This window comes from Hylaeus anthracinus, unplaced genomic scaffold (genome assembly GCF_026225885.1).
Source record: "Hylaeus anthracinus isolate JK02 unplaced genomic scaffold, UHH_iyHylAnth1.0_haploid 5, whole genome shotgun sequence".
In the NCBI taxonomy this organism is placed as follows: Eukaryota; Metazoa; Arthropoda; class Insecta; order Hymenoptera; family Colletidae; genus Hylaeus; species Hylaeus anthracinus.
Genome location: NW_026535322.1, coordinates 10,011,253 through 10,035,275, shown reverse-complemented (window position 1 = coordinate 10,035,275; position 24,023 = coordinate 10,011,253). Strand labels below are relative to the sequence as shown.

The following is a 24,023-nucleotide window of genomic DNA, read 5'->3' as shown; positions in this document are numbered from 1 at the left end:
TACGCATATGAAAAAATATAGTTTTAGAATTTGTTTAAAAACATACAGAAATGCGACATTGAAAATTGCGCGAAAATTTGTTAAATTGCATTTATTATAGCTTGAAAAATGATAATACCCTATTTTTCATAAAAACTGCATTTTTCGCAATAACGTAAATAAAAGAGAATATTAAATGTTTTACATTAAAATCACGCGACCCATAATTTAAGAAGCCCTGATTTACTAAATTAGTTCGTGCCGTAAGTGCACGAAATTTGGATACGGTAATAACTAGACTGCGGATTTTTATGCGTTTACAGAAAATTTGAATGTGAAAGAAGCTACATAATGCACACAGTATGCAATAACGTACAAAAACGTTGAAAGTAAAGTTCATATTATAATATTCGCAGAGTGCAAATTCCGAAATTGCTAAGATTCAATTTTCGTAGGTACGTTCGCAAAGATTTCATTTTGCATAAAGATCCGCAGTCTAGTAATAACTAAATAAATCGTCTAAAATTCCATTGCATCGAACACGGTACAACGTTCGCGGATAGGTTAATCGCGAGGTTTAACGATTCTCTACGAAGCCGCTTCCGGTTTGAGGTTAGAATCGTTCGTCACCGCGACGAGCTACGTGTTTAGACAAACGACTATTAAGTAGTCTCGTTTTCCACGCTAGATTTTCGATTAGTCATCGCGCGAATTCTTATCGAAAGAAAGTAAACGGTGTAAACGTCGGCGGTAGACTAGACGCGATTCTTCGAATCGTTGTACATCGAACTCTCGGGCGTTGTTACGTGAGTCATCTGTTATTCTCGAGTTCTCGACTGCTACATAATAAATTACAATTAACCAGTACACATCGCGCGTACGTAGCGAAAAAACGCAATTTTTCATCAGCACATACGCAAACTAGCATACTTGGAAAAAATAGTTCGGAGGTGAACGCAGTACCGTGTCGACGTCTAGCGCTACTTTACGATGTCTATAATTCTATTCCCAACTACGTCGTTTTCGGTCTGTTTGAGTCAGGGCAAGAAACTCGTAAACCCGTTGATTCCATATCCAGGACAGACGCTATGCGTCGTCCAATTTAGGTGCCATTCTCTAACTCGTGTTAGACGTTAACCTTCCATGGAGCCGTCTCCTGCAGAGTAGACATTAATTCTGTGTCTTTATCTAGGACTTTGGTTTAAATAGACACATTTAATTCCTACTTTATTACGACAGATAACTAGACAAGAACGAAGGAGAAATTAAAAGTAGAAATACTTATTGGCTATTTTATTATGTTAGATAACAAGGCTAGAACGAAGATGAAATTAGAACTTGTTTGGTTTTTCTTTATAAATCAACAATGAATTTACAGAATTAATTCCAACATCTAATCATTTATTGTAATGATACTAATCATTTATTGTAATGATTACTTTTTTGTAACGTATAGTAGACGTACGACGAAAATTCCTATCTTTTAAGTTCCTATCTTTTGTAAGGAGAATATAATTTACAGAATTAATTCCAACATCTAATCATTTATTGTAATGATACTAATCATTTATTGTAATGATTACTTTTTTGTAACGTATAGTAGACGTACGACGAAAATTCCTATCTTTTAAGTTCCTATCTTTTATAAGGAGAATCGTATTGGGTATAGTACGAGCTAGTAGCCGCAATCTGGTCATCCAACAGTTTCCTTCGAGGTATTTCGTCCGTCCGCTTGTTTCTGAAAGCGAACGGCCAGAACTCGGTAAAACGTTCCTTTCTCCCCGCGAATTCGAACAATCGTACTTGGTGCGAAAAGGAAACCGACGCCATTATCGGCCGTTGATACAGCGTCACGATTCTTTCGAAGGCGAAGCTACGATTTTTCTCGATACTCGCGTACCTTCTAATCGACCGTGGCGACACGCAACCTGGGACCAACGGCAATTTCATGACTCGTCTATTTATTTACTGCCTGCTCGTGCACACGTAAGAGTTTCTCTTTCTAACCAACCGTTTTTCTGAAGGCTTCAATTATCTATTCCTTTCGATGCTTTATTCTCGCTTCGTGAATTCTTTTTCAATACTTAACACTTTATTTACCGGGAGCCTATTTTTTTTAGGCTTTTTAATTGCAATATTTAGCTGTTCGAATTTATTCACCGTGTCGATGGTTGTCTACGAACAATGTTCAGTGTTTGGAACAGGGATTCGAACCGCTGCTGAACCCTAACCCAAAACCCGGTTAATGAAGGGAAGGTTACTGTAACCCATACTAACCACGAGGGAACGGTTCTTGAATTGTAGGAAGAGCGGGTTAACACGTAGATTGCCGTGTCACCCATGTATGGGTCTCACTCAAGAACTAAAAAGATTTATTCTGAAAAGTTGACATCAAAGGAGATGAATTTAAATGAAATTCATGAATTTTGATGTAGTTACGAAAATAAATAGCACGATAAACGTTTGATTACATAGATTTCGGTAGTCTAAATAATATTTAATATCAGCAGAAATTTTTAAGGATATTCGTTTGGCGGTCAACGTGTTAACCTGCTCGGAGTGGGTTACTAGTAGAAGAAGACATCCTAGACATCCAGACAAGTCAAAAGATATGTGAACTCACAGGCAATATTCAAATCAAATGAAACTAGATCGTTTAAAATGTACGAGTATATAATGAATGTAGGATCGATTAATTTTAGAGTGTCGTTAGAAACGGTATTTGTACTTTCTTTTTAAACTTCAACGATTATTTGGCATAATAAATGTACAATGAACAGACATAGGTTAAAGACGGAATAAATATATACAAAATATGAACACACAGACATACGAGTAAATGTAAGCACTTGCATGACCTTCTTCTCGCGCATGGACAGTAGAGTAGAAAACAGACAATATTGAAATAAAATTGATTATCGTTTAGAAACGTGGTAATAACTATGGCCTTTACTGTATTATTATAACGCGCATACAACCGGGTTACTCGGGTTACAGATGTCTTGTGTTACCTGGTTAGATGGGTTATTCTATAATACGAAGTACCGGAACCCTTAACGGTACGAGTTAAGGTTCGAATCCCTGGTTTGGAAACAGACTTGGCTTTCAATGTACCCAGTAACAGTATAGAGGAATTATTGTCAGCCTAGATTGGCATATGATACTGTAGAAAATTCTTTTTTTACTTAAAGTCTGTTTCTAAATAGCTCGGTAGATAAAGTGTTAACTACGCACCGCTGAACATCCGATTTTAAATAAACATTTCAATCGGATAAAAGGATTAAAGAAACATTTCACGCAAACGATATAGCTGCGAGGTCGAACAGAGGTCGCGAATTTCTTTCGTTATCTATTATACGATAACTTTGTCCATTTTAGAGTAAAATCAGAATGCGAGGTTTCAAGAGGGATAGGAGCGACCGGTGCAGGTCGCGTTTACAAACGACTTACTTTCGCCAGCAGGTTCTGCGTTATTCGCGAGCAGGTTTCACGTTGTTCGTCCGAACAGCTGTTGAGCTCCGTACACGATTAACCGTCAATCTGGTCTTACGTAAACTCGCGTCGTAATCTGATGCAACGAGCAAGGGGTTGCCTATCGGAACGGAATTATGCACGGAGAATAATCGCACTCCGTTTCGTTTAGAAATGCTGGCTACGCGTTTCTAAACTTTCTCGATATCGATTTAGAATTTGTCAGATTTTCTCGTTATAGCGGAAAGAGAGATGAGGTAATAATAATTTCATCCCACGGTTTGAAAATGTCGCGAGTCACTCTCGGTCCGATGAGTAACGCGATTATAATGCTTGGTAGATAAAGCGAAGTACAAGCCATGTAGAAGCTCCGTACAATGTCGCAATTGCCACGTTCGTGGATCAACGGTCATCGTCCATCGATCGCGGTATTTCCCGGTAGTGCTCGATGACGATACGGTAGAAACAAATGATAGGAATCGTAGTTCTTTTCTTTTAAATAATTAAAAGAAATAGATTTAATAATTGATTTAAGTTTATTCTTGTAATTGTAGGTTATAAGTAGACTGCGGATTTTTGTGCATTTATAGGAAATTTGAATGTGCTAGAAACTACAAAATGCACACAATATGCAAGAATATAAAAAAGATTGAAAGTAAAGTTCATGTTATAATATTTGCAGAATAAAATAATTTCCTATTTAGGTTCGATTTTTCTAGGCACTTTCGCGAAGATTTTATTTTGCATAAAGATCCGCAGTCCAGTTATAAGACGTGACATTTAACACGAATGTATCAATGAGACAGTGCAATGTAGGAGTTCCTACGCACTTAAATAAACGTTAAACATCATGTATTCTGTCCTGTGTTAAGGGAAATGTGGACAGTCAATCCTATTGGTTTCGTAAAATTCAGACAGGTGTCGGTGCTAACCACGGATGCCTGTGACTTGACCGTTGAACTATACTAACATAGTTCTTTTTATAAATAAATCTCATAGAAACTAAACACCAAAGTATAGAAGGTTAGAATTCTCACACCTATTCGAGAAAATTTACTGCCGTATACTTTTCGAGAAAATAGGCCCAAAGCAACTCTGTTAATTCGAAATATGACAGTTTTCGAAAATAGCCATAACAATATAAAAGTAGTACATAATGTAGTTCGTCACCATCGAGAATCTGTTTTACCGATACGGTATAGCAAGACAAGACAATATGGCGTTGAAAGTGTCAGCCAAATATGGTAAAATGCCACTTTTAACTGCTCATAACTTGTGAACCAGTGAATTCCGCGCCTTAAAACTAGCATTTTCGGATTTTTCTCGACAAAATCTACTGGATTATGTAAAAGATACTTAAAAATTTTAGGTCCGCCAAAGTAAAGTGCAGCCCTTTTTGCTGTTACTTTTGTATGTCGTAAAAGAATTAGCTACGATATTATATACAGGGTGTCCCAAAAATGTTGTAACACCTTGAAAGGGGTGGTTCGGGAGGTGATTTTAAACAACTTTTTCCTTAGCGAAAATGTTGTCCGAGACTTCGTTGAGCAGATATTAACGGAAAACACTGACCAATCAGAGCGCGAGTATACCGTTGGAGCGGTCATGGTATGAAGGCTACGCGCTAGGTAGTCGCGCTCCCCGACCAATCAGAGCGCGAGTATGCTGGTGGAGCGCCAGCGGTAGCGTATGAGCGCGGCCGCTTAGCGCGTAGCCTTCGCTACAGCGGCCGCTCAATCCGGCATACGCGCGCTCTGATTGGTCGGGGTTTTCCGTTAATATCTCTTTAACGAAGCCGCGGACAACATTTTCGCTAAGGAAAAAGTTGTTTAAAATCACCTCCCGAACCATCCCTTTCATGGTGTTACAACATTTTTTGGACACTCTGTATATTTGTAACGCTAACCTAGACATAACCTACGCATATCGCGAACCGTTATTTCTAACGTTTGAGCGAGCAACTCATGACTCGCAACAAAGAGACGCTGTTCCTGCTCGGTAACGGCTGTTTTTTTTCTCTTCTTCCGTGTTCTCAGCGAAGCCTTTGGGTGGCGTCCTCTACGAGCCGCGACAACTGCGACCTTTCCCTATTTCCCATTCTCGATACGTAGTCGTCGATCTCGTGAAAATACTCCCGAATATTCCGCATAGATTTCGTAACGTCGAAACGAGTTGAATTTGCGCCACGATCGACGACATCGACTGTCAACGATCGAACTCTGCCGGGCGCTAACGATGTTTACACCTGGTCTCTCAATGTCAATGCGAGGAGAGAGAAAGAGAGAGAGAGGCAAAGAGTCGATACAACAGACAGGAAACGTCACACGGGAAAATTCCGAATAATCTCGAGAGAATATTGTTCTAACGATTGAATTTCTTGAAATTCGTCCAACTTGTCACTCTTGGTCATCTAGAGTATTCTAGAGAGTTTCGGGTCTGACCAGTTTTACGCAATACGTACCTGCGAGTAATACATTATCTACAGCGAACAGATGAAACATAGTTTTCCTACGCTTTTCACTTCACGTAATTTCATTTCATGTACTATCCCCGAATTTACGAAATTCGCTGTTTCGAATACTCTCGACGCTTTCTAATCTTTCCTTCTAAATTTATTCGCAATTATCTGCGGACATTTCTCGCGATAAAATACGATCCTTATGCAATGACGTTCATTGAATGAACAGAGACGACTGCTGCCGGTCTCGATCGCGCAAAATTTGTTACAACATTTCCACTCTCCACGAGCACGAAATGATTACAATTAAATCGAAAATATTACTCGGGAGTCGAGCAAACGATACGTGGTTTAAGAACGTCTGGATACGGGCGGGATAAAATAACGTTAAAAAGTTAATTAAGAAAACATAATTATCATATCTAAGCGTACATTTCCACAGAAACTGATAAAATTGAGATCGATAAATTTGTTGACGCTCTTTGTAGGTTTGAAAGCGAAGAGATATAATAAAATTATATAACAATATGTTAAGTAGTCGATGTACGTTGCTTTAATGTTTGTATCGGTACAGTTCTAATTGCACAGAAAATAATAACAATGCCCTTGATATCAAATACAACGTATTAAGTTATTACTACTAACAGCGAAAAAGAATAACAAACAGTTCAATCGGTATGGTACGAGATAAGGAGCTACAAACACACGCAACTTCGTGTAATTATTTTCACTGATTCGATTTCGTAATTACTCGAAAGTGTATCTTGTAGTGTGCCAAGTTACGTCACTGTATAGCGATCTACGCCGATGAGCGAAAAGCCGAGGGCACCCGAAGCCCTTCGGATTGAACGAATGGTTCCTAGCAACGAACACATTCGTGGAACGAGAACGTTGAACCATGCATGCAAAATTACGTTACGACGAAAATTACAAGCAGATGAATTCTCTGCCACGATTCTGCTAAAATTTTATGAACGAAAAAATTTTATGAAAGAAAGCACATAAATATTTCTTTAATCGACTATTTTATACTAGTAATTCCATTAGTAATCGGAAGTTACATCGCAAATTATTTCCTTTAGTAAATATGGAATGTCTTATGAACGGAAAGGAAGCACGTAAATATTTCTTTAATCGACTATTTTATACTAGTAATTTCGTTAGTAATCGGAAGTTACATTGCGAATTATTTCCTCTAGTAAATGAAGAATGTCTTTCTAAAAATCAACGCGTATATCACAAGGGGTCAAATGACTCCCTCGTAGGTATACGTAAAATTCCGGTATTGGTAAATTTACTAAAAAAGAAGCAAATTTTGAAATCCAAGGTGTTGGCGACGGCACGGTTGGAATCTTTCCGATGTGAGAGTTCAACGATCAATTTGTTGAAAAAAAAAAAAAATGATAAACACGACGAAGTGTAATATGATTTTACTAAAATCCGTAACCTTTGACGCGTTAACGCGAAGCAAGCGCGTGGAGCTTACGTAACGTTAAGCTTCGTTTTAAGTTCGCGCTTGTAGGATTTCGCATGTATCACGATTCGCGCTGCGTGACACTCACCGAAATTGGATTCGCGTTGAAACTTCTAGCCGCGTTATTGACGAAGCGTTCAAGAACGATTAGAATAGGGAAGGAATACGTCATTCGGTAGGGAACCATGGAGGGGCTTGCAACGAGAGATGAGACTTTTGTAATAGCGCTCGAAGACGAATATAACGAATATAAGTATTGGCACAGAGCGACACTCTGAATAAGATTTTAGTCACAGATGCGAAAGAAGTCGTTTCAAACACTCGAGTTTCTCTAAAGTATAAAGGCGTTATGTCAGATTTAAGTCTAGCGCATTATGATGGAAATCACGTGGTCGTATGTTTGCGTGAGGCAGTGATGGGCAAAACCCTAGGCTTCGAATAAATCTGAAGTTTGCCGACACGTTCGTCTCGTTTCCTCTTTTGAACATTTTCCAAAGAAAGAAACGAGACAAACGCATCGGCAAAACTTCAGGTTTATTCGAAGCCTAGGGTTTTGCTCATCACTGCCGTGAGGTAACAATGTTATGGTTAACCCTTTGCACTTGAGAGGTGACTCTTAGTCACCACTAGATTTTTTTTTAGATTTAATTTCTTTGGAACTCAGTGTCAATAAAATGAATGTCGTTAGGCAAAGGTGACCTGATTTTCAAATCTCAAATTAGAGATCTCATTTTCGAAGTCAATCTAAGCTTAGTATTCGTGACAATAGAATGCTAAGAAAGCAAAAAAAAAAAGGCCTCAAGTGCAAAGGGTTAATATTCACCTCTACAACTAATCTTATTTCGAGAATTGGTCTGCGCTAATACCGACACACGGCACTGTACGAGCGTGTTATAAATGTCCCGAATAAAATTAGTCCCGCTGACTAATGACCGTCACTGTTTTTCTGTTTCAGGTCCGAAGTGCGATTCAAAGAACGCGGTAAACAGTGAATCTCGTCACGTGGCATCGGGTCTTATTGACCGACGCGTATCGGTGCTCGGATTGGCCGAGGCGTGGCACGTGACCGCTTAACGTCAACTGCGACTACCGTCTGCTGGTGGTCGGGCGGATTTCTCAACGAACCCTCGAAGAACAAAGGATTCCCATTCGATCTGTGTTACGAATTTCCGCTTTTCTAGGAATCGCTCTCCTTGTCCTTCGACTTCGAACGCGTGCTCGTAAATTGCGTGCTTCGGTGGACAAACTGTGCTACACGGTCATTCGAAAGACTCGCTTGTGTACGTTATTCGATCGACGTATTTACCCGGCTTCGAGAATCTGATAGTTCTCAACCGACTCTCCGGGGGGGGGATCAGTGACGGAATTTGGATTCTACGAGTCGGGAAAACTGTCAAATCTCGGTTCCAGCGTTGACGATAGTTTCCAATTTGTTTCAACGAGGAATCGTCGTGTTTCGCGTGTTCCATGAATGTCGTCGAAAATCGTTGTCTCGGCATGGTTAGGTAAATTTTCGAACGAGATTTACTTCGAGCAGTGCGTCTTTCTTCGCGGAGGCCCTCTAAGGGGATACGTCCCTTCGCTGTCGCGGCAGCTTTGAAGCAACTCGATAAAAGACGTCGCGACGCGGTGAAATCTTTCACCAGGAATTCGTTTAAAGAGTGGCTCTAGCCGTATATCGATCAAACATGTACAGCATGAACTACATCGGTAAATTCATCAGCAACTTTCGCGACTTCTACAACGAGATCAACGCGGCGACGTTGACCGGTGCCATAGACGTCGTCGTCGTCGAACAACCGGACGGATCCTTCACTTGCTCGCCTTTTCACGTGCGTTTCGGAAAACTTGGCGTTCTCCGTTCCAGGGAAAAAGTGGTGAGTGCTTGTCAATTTTTTTTTTTTTTTTTTTTTTTTTTTAAATAAAAAATTATACAGACTCTTATGCCACTTGTTAACTTAGATAATTCTCCCATGTACACTTTTTGAAGATGAAAATATATGTAAGCAAGTATCTTATATACAATTAGCTTGTAAAGTTATTTGATCTGATTAATGAATATAATGAGGAGCATAGAATATGTCCATAAAATCTATAAAATTCTTTAAACTACATATGGAATCAATATTGTTTTGCATTTAGAGGACACTATCTGTTAGTGGTATTACGTATATCAATTCTGTTTCAATATTAGATACGCTAGACAACAATGATTGGCTATTTCATATCCTTATAAACAGATGACATGAGAACTATGGATAAATGTCAAATTATATGCGATGACATGCATAACAATCACTTGGCATATTTAATACACGCTAACTGAATGATTTGTAGTTAATGTCAGCAATAGAACTTAAAATCTTATAGAGCATGATAATCACAACATAACTTCGTTCAAGAGTTTGTCAACTACTTTTTTTTTATATATTTATATAGGTGGACATAGAAATAAATGGAGAACCAAGGCAAATTCACATGAAACTGGGAGACTCAGGAGAAGCTTTCTTTGTAGAGGAAGTTAGCTCTGACGGTTCTCCAACAGACACAGAAATTCCACCTCATCTGGCTTGTTCGCCTATTCCAGATGACAACTGTTTCCCACCGACACAGTTTAACATACTCTCTGACCTTCCTCAAGAGCAGAGAGATAAGATTCTTATAGAATCCGTTTTATCCATTGAGAAAGAGAAATGGGAGCAGATGTCTGCTCTACCGCCCAACCAGAGGGAAAAATTCTTAATCGAACAGTTTTCGGATCTTCCAGCAGAACATAGAGAAAAATGGCTCCAAATTGCTTCTTTAACTGTGGAAGAGAGGGACGAAATGTTCAGGAAACATTTTGCCGATATATCGACGTTGCAGAAACAGCAAATGATTCGCGAACAATATTCGGCTCTGAAAACCGAAGACAAGGAAAGATTATTCAAAGAAAATTTCCCTGAATTGCCTGCAGAACAGAGGCAAAAGTTCGAGAAAGCATTGTTGAGCGATTGGAAAATAAAAGAAGATGTGAAACGGGATTCCTTGAAACCGGAGGAAGAAATTTTTGATATGGATGGTATAAACGACGATGAAACGCATCCAGCTGCGTCGACGCCTAAATCGTTCGTAGCTGTGACTTCTTCCGACAGAATTCGCAAAATTAGCGTGGTAAAGAACGACTTCAGACCGATCACGAACGACGAGCAAAGCAGTGGGAAGGAAAAGTCTAGCGATGAATCGAACTTGTTATGTAAAAAGAATTCGAAGGATGAGAGCGTCGAGGAAAACAAGAACAGTAATTCGACGAAAAGAAAACGCAAGAGGAAGAGCATGAAGAAAAAAGGATCTCATAGAAAAACAAGCAACGGCAGCAGCAGCCAGACGGAAGTGAGCGAAAACGATGCATCTGTTCCGGACGAATCGCTCAGCGAATCTGTAAGTTATACGAATAAATAATTCAATTTTATTTATTGCATTGATTATTGACATGTACATTAATTAAAGATGTTAAAGGGGCCAAATCCAGTCATAGAATTGGAAAACACTTCTGCTGAAACTATGACGTCAGTGCAAGAAACGGCGGATAAACGTCCTGAAACGGATTTCCATTTCTTCAGTGATACCGAAGTTACAAAGTAAGTCTGTTAAAATATATTTATAATATTGTACTATACATATTGTGGGAATTCCATTCACGAAACTCTACACGTTAAATTAATTATCGCACTCTTTTATTATCATCGCATTTAATAGGAATCAGGATTCCAGGCCATGTTCACCTGTTCAGTCTGACACAGAGTTTGAGATGCGCAAAATCACGCAGGAAGGCACAGAAGGAGAAGACAAGAGCCATCAACAGAGTTGGAGATGGGGAGAATTGCCAAGTCTACCTCTCGACACGACACACTCGTCTCACAGAAATTCGTTAAATTCATCGATCGCTGTCAATCAACCGAACAACAGTTAGTAAACTCGTTTATATTTCTTTCTATTGCTCCATCGTGCACAATGTTTACATCTTGTTAAATCGATTGTCTCGTACATATATTGTTAAGGAAATCAATTGGGTAGATGTTTGCGCATTTAAATGAATTCATTTTCTTGTTCTCAATTGTAATGTCATGTATCGTCAAATACTAACCTTCACATTCTTTCTCATTATTACACGAATTCGTAATAAGCATCGAATCACACGCTTCAGACTAACATTTTGCTAACTGCTTTTTTAATGGTAGCGGAGGCACACCGATCAATGCTCAGTGGTATGTTCTCGTTTATGAAGAAGACCTCTCGTGTTAGACACAACCCGGAATCAGAGGGAATTTATCTTAGCGATATTAATGCTGACGAACTGGATCCCGAAGTCGCTGCTCTCTATTTCCCTTCATCTCACAGAGGTCCAACGGCGGTTAAAGGTATAAATAAATAGCGGATGATTCATTGTTCTGGTTTAGTTTATTTTGTTTTACTTACTAATCGCTTTATTAATATAATGTGTGACGTCTTGCTAAAAATTGCTACACTCTGGAATGTTTTTGCTTTTTCATTTGATTAAAGTACTTGCAATGTATGCCAATTTATTGTGTAAATGACTACTAATATTTCAAATATTGATATTTATAACACATGGAATTGTGGTTGTCAGGTAACGTGTCCAAAATGCAGAAATTGAAATAATCAGGTTTCTTTTCTTTCAGACGGAAAAGCAATGGACGAAGAAGATACCGAATCAGGTAATGGACCAAGTCTACCGCAAAGTCCAAACAGCGTTGAGAGTGCTATGGGTGGGCCAAAATCATTGGACAGCGACTTTGAGGAACCAAAACATTCTGTATTTGACAGCAATATGGATATTAGTTTATCCCTTTGTGGTGGTTTAGACTCCGAAAATGGTCCAGGCAAAGAAGCCTTTCACCAAAATTTGCTTCATTTCGAGGATATTTGCTCGGATCCAAAATTATACGAGAACCCGAATCTAGTTGTAAAGATTAACGACAAATTTTACAATTGGTCTACCGCTTGCCCGATCGTAATGACCTATGCAGTTTTCCAAAGACACTTGCCGCAAGGTACAATAGAAAATTTGTACGCGCAATGCATGCCGTTGCCGTTGCACGAGGAGAAAAAGGAGGATAACAGTGGCAAGCCTGAAATTCGTAGCGGTTACAGTTCGTGGTTTTTATGGAGACGTTCTACTCAACCGCCTAAAAAATCTGAGGAACTTAGTCAAAGTAAGGTTCTTATTATTTTTTATTCGCCGAAAAACGTCAATTTTCAATCATACTTTTACACCAAGCAATAACTTTTATCCCTAACGTTACAGCCGACGGAGTTAGGATACAATCTTCAGAACAATTGATCGAAACGAAAGAAAGCACTCCGATTGACGAAATGTCACGCAGGGAAATAAAGACTGATCAGAACGTTGACTCCATGTCCGTTGAGACTGAGACTGTGGAACAATGTACAACTTTAATGTCAGAAATCGTCGACACTGAGAAATCTCAGGAAAGGGAAGGCGAGGGGTACAGTGGCAGCGAGGATTCTGACAGTAACCAAAATAAATCGCAAGGAGTCAAGATACCCAAAGAAAGGAGATCTTATTATGAATCTACCGAGAAATACCGTAAAACTTTGAGACTGTCGTCCGTGCAAATAGTACGTATTCGTACCGTTATTCGATACATTACCCATTTCGATAAAATAATAATAAACTCTTGTGACTCGTGACGTGTTATTTGTTTTTCGCCAGGCGAGTTTAAATTTAAAAGACGGAGCCAACGAAGTTGTGTTCAGCGTAACAACGGCTTATCAAGGCACGACCCGTTGTAAATGTCATATTTACAAATGGAGATGGGACGACAAGGTCGTCATCTCCGACATCGACGGCACTATAACGAAGTCTGATGTACTGGGTCACATACTACCGATCGTTGGCAAAGACTGGGCTCAATCGGGAGTCGCTCAGTTGTTCACGAAAATTAAAAACAACGGTTACAAATTGCTATACCTCTCAGCGAGAGCGATTGGACAAGCCAAAGTTACCAGAGAATACCTGAAGAGCATCAAGCAGGGAGACCTGTCGCTGCCCGAAGGGCCGTTGCTTTTGAACCCTACCAGCTTAATCTCAGCATTCCACCGCGAAGTCATCGAGAAGAAACCCGAAGAGTTCAAGATATCCTGTCTCAGCGATATTCAAGCATTGTTTCCTGAAGGCTCGAAGCCTTTCTACGCTGGTTACGGAAACAGAATTAATGTACATATTTTTCTTAATCTTTGTTACCGAACTTTATTCGAATTATATATTTAATATCAAATTTCTTTAACTTTTTTTTTAGGATGTTTGGGCATATCGAGCTGTAGGAATTCCGACTATGCGGATATTCACTATAAATCACAGAGGTGAATTAAAACACGAGTTGACGCAGACATTCCAATCATCGTAAGTAACCATGTACTTTCATTATCGTTGTTCTTTCTACTAATTTACACTTTAGTACTGTTCGACTAAATAGATGAACACGCATACATAGCGTTTAGTTCAATATTTGATATTAATTTTTATTGTTTTGTATGCGGTTCTGAAGTCATCGGTTCGATTATCGAGATGTCTAAACACGTTAAAGTCTGTTGCATGATTTACATATTAGTTTGACAAGTTTATGCGCCCATTAGTGCATTTTTACGCGATAGAATAGCATTTAGTTCGTCGAGGAGTCAGTCTAGCGTTTTGGGCTGAATGTGATTCGAATGAAAATTAATAAACTGCTCCTTCGACTAGCATTTGTTAATGGTAATCTGGACGCAAAAGGAACCAGGAACCTACGTATCGAATGTATTTGCGAAAGCGAAAAAGGCACACGTGTTTACATTCTGGTGATTGAAAAGAAAGGATATACTGATAGGTCGGATATTTCTGTGATTGCAGCTACGCATGTCAGTGCGATATCGTCAATGAGTTATTCCCGCCACTGCCCGTGCGAAACACCTACTGATGGCGACACAACCATAATAGCTGTTTCATTCTATTAGTTCAGTTGATTATGTTTCGATAACGATACAATTGCAGAACAGTATAGTAGTGCCATTGGTACTGAATTTTATTTCATACGTATTGACTTGCTACCTCATGACTGGAATAGTATATTCCATACAATGTATTTTTTATTAAAAAAAAAAAAAAAAAAAAATTAGCGATAAATTTATAGTTTTTTAGTGAGTCGATGTTAGATCAATCATACGCGTCACGTATGTAATTTGTACACAATGAAACGTATCCGCGTATATCGGTATGTAGGTGTTAGGGTTGTGTTAGGCATATTATAGTTATTATAGTATAGGCATATTCCATAGCGTTACAAGTGAGATTTACGAGGAGAGTTAGTACCTGCACGTTTAGATAAAAATAACTTTTCCAATGGCAATGGTCTTTCGAGGGTGGTTATAGCTAGTACTCTAATTCCATTAGTTTGTCGTGACTAGTATGTTTTGAGGTATTTGGTTGTGCAACAACTTCTATCTTCTTATGATTTATAGGGTAAGCACTTGTTACACAGTTGCTTTTTTATCATTTCCATCTTCACCGGTCCATTCATTTTTAGCGATCCTAACTTTGTCATCGCCTATATGTGTTATGATACAATCCGAATGGATTTTGTCGCTACGTATAACCTGCGCAAGTTTATTTGAAATTAATAATACGTTCACCAAGCGCATATTGAACATTCTCGAAACAAAATGTTTGAGATGCGTCGATGTGTACTACGACAAACAGTAGAAAAATAGAAACGGTTTGTACATTTTCTTGACTGTGCACGAATTTTCAACCAAGTACTTCGAACATATTACCTATGCAAGTTGCAAATTTGCGCATGGAGAGAGAAATCCTAGTTATCGCTTCTTCAAGTTTCGCTGAACAGTCATTTCTCGATAAAATTCACCGTTAACTTTTTGCATGAGAAGTTTCTGCTGGACAGAATCTTCGCTCGACCGATCAGATTCCATCGAGTCGCAAAAGCTTGAAATCCAATGGATTTTGTTTTTTCCTCGATGGAGGCACAGGTAGTCTCGATTACACCTTAACAATCATTTCGTGCATACATTTTACGACCTTGATCTTATCGAGGTAACACGATCAAATGAATGTATATCTTGTCGACAATTTGTCCCTTGTATTAAATTAAGTGGAACGTGCGCGGGCGTTTCTCACCTTTTGTGACTAGAGTTGGGCACATTTTTCTCCTAATATTTATTTAAATTTCCATTCATTCAAACTTCCTTATAACGCCCAACTCAGTAACGAAACATGCCCCCGTATGCCCTCTGCCTTCTGTGTTTTTTTCGACCTTCATCACCGTACGTAGCGTAAAATGAGCAATAATAACACGCAAAAATATTCTTGTTATTTTTTCCAGATACTCGAACATGAGCTACATAGTTGATCATCTGTTCCCACCTCGAAGGCAGGATGCCGCGGATGAATTCAGTTCTTTCGCGTATTGGCGGGATCCAATACCGGAAGTGCCGCCGCTCGAGGAACTTTACGCTCAAATCCAAGCTACCTAAGATTAAACGTGTTTTGCTTAATGGCAAAACGACACTTTGTTCGTAATACGAAAACGATCGTCATATTTAGCTACTTTTTGTACTCCATGTATTATCGGCTATAGTGTTCTTGACTGGTGCGACTTTTTAATATATTTGGAACGCGATCATAGGGTTTGGTACATTGGATGCGTTTCGGTTCGGTGACAGGGGCACCAATCTACGACGAAAATATGTATCCGCGACAGTTCTTGCCGTTGATCTGAAGTGATTTATAAAACAGCGCGAACGTGTCATTTATGATTGAATTTAAGTACATTCCAATTCTCTTAGCATAGAAGACTGTTAATTACTAACGACTCGAAATTTCTTTTAGGATCGAATTACGTCAGTCTAAGACGACGACACGTGTCTCCTTAACTTAACAAACGAAACTCGATACGTAATTACAGGCTTGAAAAAGGTCGAAGTGTATCGGTTGCGTACAATGCTTCGCGAAACCGTGGTCCGCATCTTTCCATAGAATATTATTCTACACGTTGTCGATCGATGTTAAAAACATTCACGATATCGATGAATAATTACGACATGGTGATAAGCTTGCATATAATACGGTCGACTATGTTTTGTAATCGTTGCGTTTAAAAAACGATTTGTGGTGCTAGAGGATAATGTCTCGTTTAATAGGCACCCCAGGACAGTTCAAATTAATTCGCGTTCCGTTCATTTATTTTTCGGTGAACTTATCGTGTTAGGCGAAATTTGTTACGTTTTAATCGTAACTGTTCTACCACAGGAGAATCAAAAACTGTAATATAATTTAACATAACTATTTTAGTTTTATTTTTGTCGAATATTTCGTTAAAGAAATCCTTATTTATTTTTATACAAGATCTCTGTTGAATTAGTGTGCTGTGAGATTGCCATATCTTAGGATGTAATCGTTTGTGTATTGTGATATTTCGATCAAACCAACGCTTGTCAGATAAACGATCGAAATCATCACAGTGTACAAAGTTAAGTTTACGACTTCGCACGGAGGAAGATGCTTCTGTATAGTTTCGTATGTCGAAATACTCCTTTTTTTTTATAGGCAGTGTGTAAGTTTCACTGTTTAATGTAAATGTGCTCTTGATTCGTCGTTTTTTTAACGACACCGTACACAACACACATACACACACACACACACATACACACACACAACGCCTGTGTCTTTCAAAATGCATCATCTCAAGGTACGCGTTAGTGAAGTAGAATAAGCTATCGTTTCCCGTTACAATACTACAGTTACAACAATAACAGCGAAAACAATGCAATTTTTTTTTCCTTTTATATTTTAGCTCGTATCATTTAAACGTGAGAAAGTACAATTTTGTTCGACCAAAGAATAGAGTTTGAAAGTATTTTCAGTTTCGAATATTAGCGAGTCGTATTCGGAATGGGTTTGTTGATAATACATATAGAAAGCTCATATTACTTGAAGTAAACAATTTTACAAAGGAATGTCGATATTCCGACGCTTACTCGACCGGATGCAAATGGCGCTAATTGGATGCAGGTTACTCGACGACGGCACAATGTATCGTACTCTAAATGATGTGTCGACTTTTTTTGCTTAATACAAACAAACAAAAATATTGTTCTTTATGAATCACGAATTCCATCTGAATTGACGGGGAATGAACGAAAGAGGCAACAGTGAAAGTAACAGTACTGGTTCTCCGTACTATTTGGTAATACGTTAATTCTCATTTTATAAAGTGTGTACACAATTTTAATTGTAGTAGGACGGTATTTGTAAGTTAGTAAATGTTTAATTTTTAGTATTATTTTATCTCTTTTGTTAATTATGTTATATACTTAGTACAAATAAATTCGAATTTATTTATAGCTTCGTTTCTAATAGACAAATTTTATGTGCTCTCATACAGGCGACGCTGAACAATTATCGACGTAAATTCTATCGATTAGATCGGTCCAATGAAACGAAGCATTCGAATACGTGGTCTTAGCACCCGTCGCCAATTCAGATCTCGGTATTCTTTAGCGGCAATTAAATCGCGGAATAAAGTTTCGAATGCTTTCTTCTGCCTATAGACGTGCTGCTTGACAAAATAAATAAACATTTATAAGTACATATTTACACGAAGCATGTTTCTACGTACCGAATAAATTTTATAGAATATTTTCTGATCGTTGAGTTCGTTAATTTAATATCTCGTTTTCGGATTCTTTTACGTCAATTTATTGATCAATTTTTTGTTTCGAGCAATAAACAGCATTCATCGTTAAACAAGAATATATGTGATACACTACGTTACACACGTTTTACTTTCTATCGAATATGTTATGAAATTTGAAACTTTATGGTTGTATGTTCTGTGATGTGGCATAATACTTATCGATTTTCGTACTATCGCGAGTTTGGTTTATGACAGTCCATCATTATATATAACTAAGCTCCTATCTGTATTAACCGTATACCTTGTACCTATCGAAACAATAAACGAAAATTAGTGGGATAATTATCGTTAGACTATAAACTTAGGAAGTTTAGTATAAAAATATTCGTAGACGTACATGCTTAGGTGTATTGGGACACCACCATTCGACAACGTGAAAATTTAAATGATTACTTGTCATGTCATTATAAAACGTTCATCGATGTCCAACTTGGCCAGCGCGTTTTAGTCTGCTATTGAGTTAAATGCAATTAAGAAAATTTAAATTGTTAAACTGCAATTAAGAAAATTTTTTGAAATTGTTAAATCTAAAAATATCGCTATATACTCTAACGTGACGTGTATCAAATACATTTCTACCCATCTCTAGGTGAAACTTGGAGACTATTCTAACGCCCGTGTCACCGACTACTTATACCTCGTACTTTAATCTTTTGCTACGCTTTATAGTTTCTTCATTTTCAGATGCATCGGAGGACTCGATGGACGAAGCGCTACCTTTTTTATTGGAATTTTCATCAAAGATAACTTTGCGGCCATTATTCCGGGGATTTTCCGAACACCAATAGTACACGGTCTATACGTATCGAGTTAAATAATATAAATTCCATCCATGAATGTTTCACTGCACGATAAATATTTAATATCGATATAGGTTATAGCGATGATTTTATGACTCACCCATAAAACTCCGATTATCCAAAATATGGTAAAATATACTACTAACATAGTTATGTTCGCGAGAGAATTTAAAAAAAAACTGCGATTATTATAAACGGAACGTTACATAATTTTAATTTTTATAAAAGGTAGGAAAACCTAGTTCTTCATAATTTTATATCAGTTGTTTCCAAAACTATATGGATATTGGATAACTTCAGGATTTTAATCATAATAGATTCATAGGGTGAAAAATTTATTTCTGTACAGGATATACAAAATACCTTCATGTATATACAAATTGAAAATGGTTTCGGTTAGTAGCATGCTGATCATGTATTATCAGTTTCCTCTGTATCTTCTACATCCATCTCATCTATATTCTCCTTAGCATCATCTTGAGAAGCAAGTTTCTTATATCCATCTTTTTTAGAAAAAACGCCTAAGGGAGTCAACTTGAAAGTAGCCAATTGTTTTTCAAGTAATTTCTGAAACAAGAAACATTGGTCCATTGATCCAGTATTAAGTTAATTTGTGAAATGTAGTTTGTCATATTTACCAAAATCCTTGCTTGTTCTGGAGTCAATGCTTGTCCTTTCTTACATACTGTATACTCTTTTATCAATGTTATCACACCTCTTTGCAAAGCTGTAGGCATTCCTAATTGTCTCAAATGGGGCTCTAAACTGTGTGAAAAATCTGGCATAGGCCCTTCGGGCAGTGTTATAGTTTCACTTACTATAAAACCAGATCTAGCATAATCTATTTCTTCGTATTCATCCATCCATTTTAATACCTAAACAAGAGATCAATTTGTATAATTAACACATACATTCATGAGTAATTAGTAAAACTTTATCAATTAAAAACATACTTCTTTCTTGGTTCTGTTTGTGAAAAGTAAACCACATTGTCCTTTCAATGAATTCGATAATTTATGTATCCCTTCTGCAACTTCGTTTTCCGGTGACTTGCCCAAAGCCAAGGCTATCACTTTGTTCTTACCGAAGAAAAATCGGCTGTCTTTCCATTCGGCTCTCAAGTCTTTAAGTTTATTGTTACGCATGTTGTGTACAGATATGAGAAATATTCTCGAATATTTCTCGACACAATTTTTAACATCTTCGACAATTTGTTGCTTCAAGACGAGTCCTTTTTTGCTTGTTTTCGTGAGAGATACTGTAAAATACAAGTTTATTGGTTATTTAACACGTGAAATCTTCGATAAACTACTGTTAGTTGAATTTTAAATATTACTTAAATACTTTTAGGTTAGTTTAAAAATTACATATTTATAAAAATAAGACTAATAATAAGATCATGCGTAGCAGGATATATTACTTTTCTTATCTCGTTTTGATTTCGGCATTTTGTTACAGGAATATGTTATAAATCAAGTATATACATTCGACGTTATCAAATGCGTAAACATGTGCTCATTCATAGCAATTCATGGACACAGAAATTGTCTAGCATCTAGCGGTCAACAGGCCGAACTAATTCTTTTATATATATCACTTATTATATTCCTAATATCTGATTTTATTTATGATTAACTTATAATAAAATTAAATAATAAGTGTAGGAAGTAATGAAATGGCCAGGGCATGCGTGATTATACCAAATTATCATTTTTTAAAATATTTTATTGATTTTGTGGCGGTGCCCTCAGGGGCTGTAGCTTGTTTGTAGCTACAGTACGGGCTTAGCAACCCCGAGGTACCCGAGCTAGAGGGGGGGTCAGCGGGCCCCAATAGATGAAAAGCAAGAGCAGTAGTGCAATAACTTTGTATAATAAATTACGCACTTTAAACAAATAAATAAATAAATGAATGATTTTGTGGCGCCATCGGTGGCAAAAGGTCCAAGTTTGTAGTAAAAATAGTTCTCGATGTTTCAGCTAGATGGCGGCACGATGTAAAACGTCGATAATTGTTACTGCAGATAAATAAAAGCAAATAAATGTGTAAATACTATATTAGAAGAATATACCGAAGCATTATGAAGCAAAGAATCGTATTAATTATGCATTTATGTCAAATAAAAAATAATTAGTAAAAAGTTGTCGGTTGCGCCATCTAGAAGGACCAGTGGGAACTATCTTAGGAACTAACTTGGGCGTTTTGCCACCGATGGCGCCACAAAACCAATATTAAAAAATATTTTTCAAAATGATAAATTGGCATAATCACGGATTTACTGGACATTTTATTAATTCCTACACTTATTATTCAATGTTATTTCAAATTGGTCATAAGGATAACTAGATATTAAAGTGTCAAAGAAATCTATCACTGAAAAATTAGTTCGGCCTGACCACCGCTAGATGGCGATACCAATCGCGTGTCCATTAGCTGCTGTATTGAAATCAGAAAATTTGAACCGCAGAAAGGTATATTAATCAAAATTTTAATTAAACAACCTAACTAGTAGAAATAATCCGTAACATCGTTTTAGACGTTCAATTGTTACCCTTTCAATAGAATCTATGCTGACTATACTGGCCTATACTGTTCATTATGGAAACACTCTCATTAATTTATGTATAAAATTAAATTTAAATTCAGTTATGTAACAGAAATAATTCCTCTTTACATGCTTCTTTTCTCTATATATTATTTTTTCGGATATCCTATACATCGAGCTTTACGTATATTTTTTATTAAATATTTTAGTTTCATTATAAACAATGTTCATATTCAAACAATGTTTATATTACTAACGAATAAAACTGTATCAATGTTTCAGGTTCTAACATTGAGAGTGTGTGTATGGCATCAATGTAAACCAGTTCGCGGGCCGAGCCCCTCACGCAATCCCTTCCCCTTCCACAGACCGCAGCCGAGAGAGAAAGACGTCAGTATAGAGCAGAGCGTAGAGCAGAGCACACCAAGGTAACTGCGCCGTCGTAGAACGCGCATTCGGATAGGGTTGGGTTGGGGGAAGCTCTTGGACACATGTGCTAACCCGTGTCTCGTAACTTACTTATTTATTAATTTACCGATCAACTTTTAATTAGCGAAATTATCGTAAATAACGGGATACATTTATGAATTTAATTATTCTATAAAAATGTCGTTCGAAGCAATTTATTCTCTTTATCGAGCGTTTCAATTAATTCAGTTCTTCGTCATATTTAACAAAAACACGCGTTCATCTAATATTCAACAGTAAGTAAACGTACGTCGACGAATACATTCCAAGTAAAACGGGACTGAAATTTTTCGGTAATTTTTCTTTTCAAAAATGTATTCAATAAATTCTAAAACGTATCGAATATTAAAATATACTCGTTAAATAGTTAAAATTTTAATCGGTTAATAATTCGTGGTCGACAGATTTAAGAATTGGCGGGAACGTGAAAGTGTTTTTCGAACCAACGGAAAGCGTCAAGTGAACGCAGTTCAAGATGGCGGCTTCCGCTCGTTGCGCCAGTGCACTCTGTGAGATCGTAGTGGACGGGAGCCGTTGAATTCACCGAAGCCTCGATTTTCTAGGCCGCTCACAACTCTCCAAAGGTGAGTCTCATTTTCTGTAGAATCCTGTTCGGGCGTGAGAGTAAGACAAAGCAGCCGAATGCAATGTCTCGCGAGATATCGGTCGCAATTAACACGAAGTGTATTCGACTGCGAGCCGTGTGAACCCCGTAGCCATGCAATCCGCCGATATCATTTTCTCGTATCGCTCGAAATAACCTATACGCTCGGTTCGTTTCTTCGAGTTTTCGCGATCGAGACAATCGTTTCGACGTTAACGTGCGGTATACGAATCGCCTTGATTGTTCGTCGTGCGAATCATCGTTTTAGCAAAGTTCGTTAGGTTGCCGTGCGATGCTGGATCGTCGTGAAGGCAGTCGCTTGCCGCTCGGCACGGATGCACCAGTGTTACCAACCTCACTCGATGAAACTGTAATAGATACCCGAATCTAAAAAGATTAGGCAGTACAATATTTAAATATAAATTAAGTTTCACGCGAAGTAAGCTATTTCATACTTTGGCTCTATAGTACGATTCTTTTACAAATCTCGTATTTTTTATATACTAATTCACGACTGTTGAACGAAGTACTCGTGTCAATCCGGAACACCTTTCCATAACTGATCTCTCACCTGTCGATATATTATCAATAATGCATGATTCGCGATATCCAAATGTGTTTTTGCTTTTAACGTTTGTCAGCGACCTCTTCGGAATATTCGCATTGTTCTTAATCTTTTTCTTTGCCTTGCTCTTACCCCGTGATGTGTGTTAACGTAACTAATCGATTATTCAAGTAATACTGATAAATTCGATGGGTGGATACTAACTCGTATTAAATCGTATCGTAACGTAAAAGTAACTCACACGTGTGAAGAATACAGAGACCATTTCTCGATAGAAACATTAAACAAAAATTAGGAGAAAGTGTACAAGTTCAGACTCGATTAATATAGACCGTAAACAGTATGGATGTACAGTAAGAAGGGAAAATAAACGCAAATATTCTTTAAGAATAGAAATTTTTAATAGTGTACTAAAATGGAATAAAATCAGTAGACATGGCAACACTGGGATGCATACGACGCGCCCGCCCTAACGTACAATACGATTGCCGCCATCTTAGTTATATAGCCGGCGACGAAAATTGTCTTTCGTTCGTCGAAAGATCTTTCCAAGTTATTCCCCTTCTTTTTCCCCTGTCTACGTACACGATGATTCAACGTGCTTTCGATTATCAACGTTTACGGGCGTAGTTTCGCGAAATGACAGCCGCCAGATGCAAAATACACGGTCGATGTTTCTCTCGCCGAATGATTTTTTTCCTCCCGATATTTGACCCCTTATACGGCACGGAGAAATCGGAGATACATTGCGTGGCAGCTTTTGCCTGTTCTCTCGCGCACGATATCCGACCTGCTTACGCTTGAAATCGCGATAAAGACCATAGGCACGCGTCACGCGTTCTTCCTAGCGACGTACACGCGCTCGAGACGAGCATACACGCCCTTTG

At 37.9% G+C, this 24,023-nt stretch overlaps 4 protein-coding genes across 7 annotated transcripts in view; 3 read left to right on the top strand and 1 right to left on the bottom strand.

Annotated features, from left to right (window-relative positions):
• Nucleotides 1–18,436, top strand: part of LOC128896116 (phosphatidate phosphatase LPIN3) — a 20,929-nt gene extending 2,493 nt beyond the window's left edge. The window contains exons 2-12 of one of the 4 annotated variants that reach the window (XR_008461920.1): nucleotides 8,338–9,259; nucleotides 9,822–10,802; nucleotides 10,872–11,002; nucleotides 11,121–11,329; nucleotides 11,603–11,782; nucleotides 12,065–12,598; nucleotides 12,691–13,025; nucleotides 13,120–13,623; nucleotides 13,706–13,809; nucleotides 14,296–14,904; nucleotides 15,782–15,922. Coding sequence is in view for 3 of the 4 variants with exons in the window: in XM_054159320.1 (XP_054015295.1) it covers nucleotides 9,071–9,259; nucleotides 9,822–10,802; nucleotides 10,872–11,002; nucleotides 11,121–11,329; nucleotides 11,603–11,782; nucleotides 12,065–12,598; nucleotides 12,691–13,025; nucleotides 13,120–13,623; nucleotides 13,706–13,809; nucleotides 15,782–15,932 (3,318 nt within the window). In the remaining variant the exon portion in view is untranslated. Of the gene's footprint in view, nucleotides 1–8,337; nucleotides 9,260–9,821; nucleotides 10,803–10,871; nucleotides 11,003–11,120; nucleotides 11,330–11,602; nucleotides 11,783–12,064; nucleotides 12,599–12,690; nucleotides 13,026–13,119; nucleotides 13,624–13,705; nucleotides 13,810–14,295; nucleotides 14,905–15,781 lie in introns of all 4 variants that reach the window. The other 3 variants (XM_054159321.1, XM_054159320.1, XM_054159322.1) reach the window with 3 other exon arrangements.
• An 840-nt stretch (nucleotides 18,437–19,276) lies between these two features.
• On the bottom strand, nucleotides 19,277–20,515 carry LOC128896132 (mRNA turnover protein 4 homolog). Its single transcript, XM_054159354.1, has 4 exons — nucleotides 20,375–20,515; nucleotides 19,908–20,212; nucleotides 19,593–19,829; nucleotides 19,277–19,521 (listed from the first exon to the last, which is right to left on the bottom strand). Exons 1-4 carry the CDS (start codon nucleotides 20,400–20,402, stop codon nucleotides 19,366–19,368), a joined length of 726 nt encoding a protein of 241 aa, XP_054015329.1. The 5' UTR covers nucleotides 20,403–20,515; the 3' UTR covers nucleotides 19,277–19,365.
• Nucleotides 20,516–20,729: 214 nt separating this feature from the next.
• LOC128896137 (uncharacterized) lies at nucleotides 20,730–22,513 on the top strand. Its single transcript, XM_054159360.1, has 3 exons — nucleotides 20,730–21,425; nucleotides 21,782–21,927; nucleotides 22,372–22,513. The coding sequence occupies exons 1-3, from the start codon at nucleotides 21,360–21,362 to the stop codon at nucleotides 22,478–22,480; spliced, it is 321 nt and encodes a 106-aa protein (XP_054015335.1). The 5' UTR covers nucleotides 20,730–21,359; the 3' UTR covers nucleotides 22,481–22,513.
• Nucleotides 22,407–24,023, top strand: part of LOC128896130 (14-3-3 protein zeta) — a 49,786-nt gene continuing 48,169 nt past the window's right edge. Inside the window, exon 1 of the mRNA XM_054159351.1 lies at nucleotides 22,407–22,551. The gene's annotated coding sequence lies outside the window, so the exon portion shown is untranslated. The remainder of the gene's footprint in view (nucleotides 22,552–24,023) is intronic.